Here is a 6,951-nt window from a genome sequence, read left to right on the forward strand (position 1 = left end):
AACCTTTCCTACCCTTTATCTGATGGTAATGCTTTTCTGTAAGAATGTGATACATCCAGTAAAAGATCAAGGAAAATCCTAGAAGGATAGAATGAATAAAGTGGACAAAGAAGCCGTCATTAACAGCTCAATACTGAATATGAAATTAATCTTAGAAAAACAATATAAAATGCAAAAGAACATATGTTCTCCATCTTTCTTAAAATTGCTTTAGGTGGAGAGTAAACACACAAATGATTTTTAAAGTGTTTAGAGAAGAAATATTTATTGATGTATCTCAAAAGTGTTTTAGCCAAGAAGTCAGTGCTATACTACTATAGCAAAAAAGTCATTGATTATACAAATTAACTGCCGCCTTTAAAAATAATCCTACAAAACAGCTGAGATAACTTTGCAAGAATAATCTAAGGTCTTATTCCTTTGGGTCACTGACAACAGCTGTGGTTGAATAAGAAAAGGGACTAAGAAGAGCAGCAATGGTGTAATGACGATGACCATAATCATTAGCCATAAAAACCACCTGTAAAACGAGAAAAACAACCATAAGAAAAACAACGATAAATATCAACAGTGTTCTTTGAATTCAAAACTGATGATTTCTTAACCACCTATCCTAGTTTACTAAATAACCAAGTACAGTAGAGTCTCACTTATCCAACATAAACGGGCCGGCAGAATGTTGGATAAGCGAATATGTTGGATAATAAGGAGGCATTAAGGAAAAGCCTATTAAACATCAAATTAGGTTATGATTTTACAAATTAAGCACCAAAACATCATGTTATACAACAAATTTGACAGAAAAAGTAATTCAATACACAGTAATGCTATGTACTAATTACTGTATTTACGAATTTAGCACCAAAATATCATGATGTATTGAAAACATTGACTGCAAAAATGAATTGGATAATCCAGAACGTTGGATAAATGAGTGTTGGATAAGTGAGATTCTACTGTACTGTTTTTTGTGTATGGAGGTCTGCTGTTCGACTAGGACCTCCATGTACATTTGTCCATAAGTGAACATAAGATTGAAAATTTAAGATAGCCAGGCAATTGATGTTTCTATTTTCATCATTTATTAAACCAAGACTTCTCAACCATTTGGATATTTATATGAAATCGTAGAAATTCAGTGACAGACATGTCTCATAATCCATAAAAGCAAAATTTGCTTGAAGGGATCAAATACTGAAAATACAGCCTGCCTCTGCAGCCATAATAAGAGCATTATGTATTTTTCTCTCTTCCATCCCTTTTTGCATAGTTGATAACAGTTATTTGTGCTGCATTATCATATTTGCTTCTTGAAGAATTATAAGGGGTAAATGTTTAAGTACTAATACTGAATTACATATAAAAAGCTACTGCCAAATACTTACATCAGCATATTCATGAAATGGAGAAACACCAAGTGCTTTCCAGTATGTGCTGGTGTCAAATTCCACCTTATACAGCCCTTCTACAAATAGCTCATCTGTTGTAAGTTCATGTATTTCTCCCAGTTCATTGGTTTTTCTATAACATAAAAGTATAAAAGGAATAAGGACACTATCTTAACTGAGCATAAGTGACAAACAGTAGAAAAAATTTACTCTGATTCAACATCATGGTTAAGATCATCATGTTTAGAGTACCATATATTCATTAGTTTTCTGGAATTAGTTATGATTAAGTTGAATTGATTTGAGTGGGTCTGTTCTATGCATCCTTGCATCAAACAGTAGCTATTCAAACTAGTATTTAACTCTTGCCTGCTGCTGTTCTAAACATATGGGAAATGGCAGGCTGACTTATAAATCCATTGCTAGCCCAACTAGCATTGACCCGTTAAAGCCATGGCTTTTGCATGTTGACTTCCTAAGGTGAGAAATGACTCTCCAATTTTCTCTACACTTAAAGCATTTTGACACCACTTTAGCTGCTATGGCTCCATCTAGTTTGTGGTACTCAGAGTTCTGGCAGTAGTGAATTCAACTGACTTACAAAACTACAAGTTCCAGAATTTCATGGGAATACAGGCACAGCAGTTAAAATTGAGAAGTGTCTGGCATATGACATATAGAGATAATCCTGGAATATTATGGAAGAAGTGTTCAGTGCTTTTCTACTTACGACATGGTATCTCACAGACCGTCATGTTGTCCCATATATGTATGTACCAAGTTTAAAAACTTTAATTAGTTCATATTATGGCAGCCAGATTGGTTACTGGTACATCTAGAAGTGACCACATTATACCAATAGTAAAAACACTCCACTGGCTGCCAATTAGTTTCTGGGCAAAGTGTTGGTCGTTATTACCTTTAAACTATCACATGGTTTGGGCTTAGGTTACCTACAGGATTGGCTTCTCCCGTATAACCTTCCCTCTATAGTTTGGTCCTTTGGGAGACTTCTACTGAAGTCTGCCAAAACTTTAGCTGCCTTTAGATTGTGGAATGACCTGTTAAAAGAGGTTTAACAACCCAAAATGCTATCTGAATTTAAATCTGCAGTAAAACCTAGTGTCTTCTGGCAGGCTTACCCAGAATTTTTAAAATGTATGGCTTTATTTATTGACCGATGGATTTGATTTAATATGCATTGGTTTAATATGCTTGTATATGTTTTTTATGTTTATATGGTTTTATATGTGTGTGTTATTTGTTATGCCTTAATCCACATGGATAGGTGGCTAATAAATAAATAACTTATCATTGTTATCATCATCAGAGCTCTGCTAGATTATGGTCTTGTTTCTAAACACATGGAGAAATGGCAAGGACTACCTTGTAAAATCTAAATGGTTTTGGGCCTGGACGCTTCCAGAAACATTTATCATATTTTTCATATAAATCTATAAATCTTCTTAGATCTTTAGAGAACTTTCTTTAAAAGGTGCACCTATAATCGCAGGTGTGGTCAGTGCTGATGACCTCAATGCCTTTGTAAGTCTCCAATGGAGAATTGCTTTCTATTGATGCTGGTATGTTTTAGCTCTTGGGTAAAGTATTTTAATTTGTGATGGCAGGGTTTTTTTTGTACTGCCCTAAGCCCTTTACTGGGGTCGGGTGTTTTACTTACCATTTGTTGTTTTATAGCTTATTGTATACCATCCTAGAAATACATAATCAAAAAGTGGTATAGCAGTGTTTTAAATCACACAGACAGAGATTTCCTATGGGTTCTAACAACAAGGAAGTAATTGTTATTCCTTCGATATGAATTCAGTGTTCTAACTCTTTTCCAAAAAAGCTTATTACTGAAAAAATTGAGGCATTCCATATTTAAAGCTGCTTTGAAACATTCCAGTATTAAGCTGTTCTATAAATCATTAGTATTCAGAACATTTTTTTTTGCAGTTTCTTCTCTCTCATATCGCATTGTTGCTCCTAGTATTGTCACTACATGCACCAAATGACAACCACCATCATTTTCATGCCCAGTGGTTGCCACAATTGCCAAATCAATGGAGGCAAGGTAAGAGTGGTATTCCAGTGCCTCTAAATTACTTCCAGCACTACTGAGGTGTGCAGACACATTCAGCCACGAGGCAGGCTGAAAAGCATGCATTGTAGACACTGGCCAGCCCCTGAGCCAACTCAGCAGCTAAGGTTATATGGACCATGGTGATACTCTGATTGCTTTGTTACTCTGGCGGCTGTCAATTCAGGTGCCAAATGATAGCCACCAAGTGATGATAATTGACAAGGCATGGTAAATGCCATGCCCTGTTCCCAGACTACCTAATTCCAGGCAAGGCAGCATGGTGCTGTGAACAGCTGCTTCCCAAATAGGAAGTGGCACAACTGCTTGCACAGGCTTTAAACAAAGGCAGGCTCTGGATCATCAGGGACTTTTCTTCCATGTTACAGGAAATTGATCCCATATGTTGTGTGGATGCCTCAGAGTCCATTCATCCTTGGGCCAACTGATACTCAGTTGGTGAAGTCTGCTATCAGATATGTTGCTCAGACATTGGTCTATGATACATTATATAGTCATGCAAAACCAATTGAGAAAAAAATCACATTTTCTTTTATAGTTTTCTAGTACAGCATCGAGAAGCAGCTTCTTTACTATGCTAAACTGTTGTTTTTCTGCCTCTGCTGCAATACGTGCAAGCCTTTAAAAGCAGTAATGAATCTTGGAGATAAAAGTCTGGATGATAGCTCTGAATGGAGAATTTGTACTATTTCAATTAAAAAGGCCACCTTGCTTTACACGATACATTGCTTGCTATACAACATACCCAGTAGCAAACTCCTTCCATGTTCCATCTTCAGCCCTTTTGGACACTTTTGCTACCAGGTTGGTAGCTGGGCTTCCACGAACTGCATCCAGCACTTTCACCATAAGAGGGCACCTGGAATCAATGGAGCCATGTGTTACCTGAATGAGACAGAAGAAAATAACCATCAGAATACCTGTGGTCCATGGCCTCTTTATTAATGGCCCAACATACTTCCTATTGCTTGACCAAGTGGTAAGTGGAAGTGATGTTAATCTAAGTAAAGACAGTGTGTAGCTCAGACAAATGACCTGTTAATAGAAGATATATAAAAACAAGGCTAAAAATTATAATATTTGAGCTTTGCTTTTAACAAATAATTTCTTGAGCAGAAAATGACCATTCATACCCTACACTTTACACTAATTTGAAGGCTGTCAAGCAACAGGACTTGAACTATTCATTCAGCACAATCAGTCTTGTAGGTATGGAAACCTTATTTATTGAACCTGGTCCCAGGAATGTTTAATTATCTAGTAAAAGATGCACCTTGTAGACATCCAAACATTACATTTCCTGCAAATGTAAGTGAAAATTTCCATTGTAAAAGGATAGATGAAATAATTTAGTACTGTCATTGGCTGCACTGACATATATTGACAATCAGCAGTAATGCTATTAATCGAAATACTTTCAAATACAGTTACTTTAAAATAATTAAAACTATAAGAGTATGGATTAGTGTGTGTGTATACATACAAATTTATATACATATAGATACATATACTTAATTGCTAAAACAACTGGAACAATGTAAGTTGTATTCCTCTATGTATGAGCGTACATATGTCTAATTATTATTTTCATTTAAGTTTTGATCCTTTGTTTATATAGGCATTGAATGTTTGTCTGTTACTATGTTGGAAGCCACTCTGAGTCCCCTCAGTGAGACAGAGTGGGATACAAATAAAGTATTAGAATAATAGTAATATTATTATTACAATATATTCATAAATGGCACACTGACATTTAGTTATCTTTTCAAATTGAAACATTTTATTAAACATTGTGTCTAGTTTTCCACCTGTAAATGAAGCACTGAAAGATGATTTTTGGTACATTTTTTGTAGAAAGGCATTAAATTAATAGATCAGCTAGTTACTAAGTAGCAGTCACTTTCTCAATAAGTGAATTTGCCAATAATATATATACCAGATAGCAGGTCTTACACTGTGTTTCCAACTACATCTGCTCATTCTTTCATCACAATAGATTACAAGATGTGACTCACTGGATGCATACTATGATGAGTCTAATTGATTAATTCCAACTGGAATCCTGTTGAAGCAACTATTTAATGGCAATACAGCAACAATAGAGATTGATCCCATTGATTCAGTGTGTCTAGTCTGGTTGGAAGTAGCAATAGGTTTGAGGCCATTTTGTTTCCCAAGGCATATTTGTGTCCAAACTAAACCTCACACCAACAGATGCATGACACCCATACCTTGGTGAACAGGACAGCCATTCAAAGAGTTGGGAAGTTCATTGTTGATCAGCGTATCAGACTGAAGTACAGATTTGGTAATGTACTTGTGGGAAAACAGTTTTCTACCTCTTCCCTTTAATTTGTCAATGCACTACTACTACTACAATACTTACCAGTGGTACAGCCTTGGTGAGATACACTGTTGCAGCTAAGCAAACGAGAAGCAGAGAGAAAGTAGAGGCAGCCATTGAGTATGTAGTTAGTAAGCCTTTGCCAGCAGCAAGAAGCCAGTGGGGATTGGGTTTTTATACTCCAGCTCCTACAAAACAGGCTACTTATCAAGTGCCCATATGACTCCAAATCTGCTGATTCTGATTATTTACTTAGTAAGCAGTCCAGCTGTGCAATTCTTCCATCCATTGGCCTCTTGCAGAAATCCATGGGATTATAGTATGTGGAATGAAAGACTGTGAAGGTGGTGAGAGCAAGAGAATCAGTAACCCATATAAACATGAACCTTGTCTGCTAGTATTAGGTTGTTAGGACATCATAAGTGGGACAAAATGATAAGCAATGTGTGTTTGCTTAGATTTTACTACCCCAAGTATGATGACTCACTCTCTCTCTCTCTCTCTCTCTCTCTCTCTCTCTCTCTCTCTCTCTCTCTCTCTCTCTCTCTCTATATATATATATATATATATATATATATATATATATATATAGCTGTGCCCGGCCACGCGTTGCTGTGGCGTTGTCTGGTGGTGTTGGTGAGAACTTGTTGAGATAGTGGTGGTATTGAATGTCTGTTGTATGGTTGTCTTTATGTTTAGTATGCATTTGCTTGTTTGTGTACTGTGAAAGTGATGAGGATAGAGGACACTGTTTATGAGACTCTACTGTATATTTGTAATCTTATATTATCTGCTTAGAACTGAGCTCCTTCTACACAGCTGTATAAAATGTGCACTGAAGTGAATTATTTGGCAGTGTGGACTCAAGATAATCCAGTTCAAAGCAGATAATATAAGATTCTAAATGGGTAATATAGCTGTGTGGAAGGGCCTTGAGTCTACACTGCCATATAATCCAGTTAAAACCAGATAATCTGTATCTTATAAGCCAGGGGTCCTCAAACTTTTAAAGCAAAGGGCTGGTCTACAATCCTTCAGACTGTTGAGGGGCCGAATTATCATTTGAAAAAAAATACAAACAAATTCCTATGCACACTGCACATGTCTTATTTGTA

General features: G+C 36.3%; 1 protein-coding gene across 1 annotated transcript; it reads right to left on the reverse strand.

The window, feature by feature from the left end:
• Nucleotides 1–246: 246 nt before the first annotated feature.
• ttr (transthyretin) lies at nt 247–6,033 on the reverse strand. Its single transcript, XM_003223515.3, has 4 exons — nt 5,879–6,033; nt 4,238–4,377; nt 1,386–1,521; nt 247–520 (listed from the first exon to the last, which is right to left on the reverse strand). Exons 1-4 carry the CDS (start codon nt 5,951–5,953, stop codon nt 413–415), a joined length of 459 nt encoding a protein of 152 aa, XP_003223563.1. The 5' UTR covers nt 5,954–6,033; the 3' UTR covers nt 247–412.
• Between the last annotated feature and the right edge of the window lie 918 nt (nt 6,034–6,951).

Source organism: Anolis carolinensis, chromosome 4 (assembly GCF_035594765.1).
Source record: "Anolis carolinensis isolate JA03-04 chromosome 4, rAnoCar3.1.pri, whole genome shotgun sequence".
Lineage (NCBI taxonomy): Eukaryota > Metazoa > Chordata > Lepidosauria > Squamata > Dactyloidae > Anolis > Anolis carolinensis.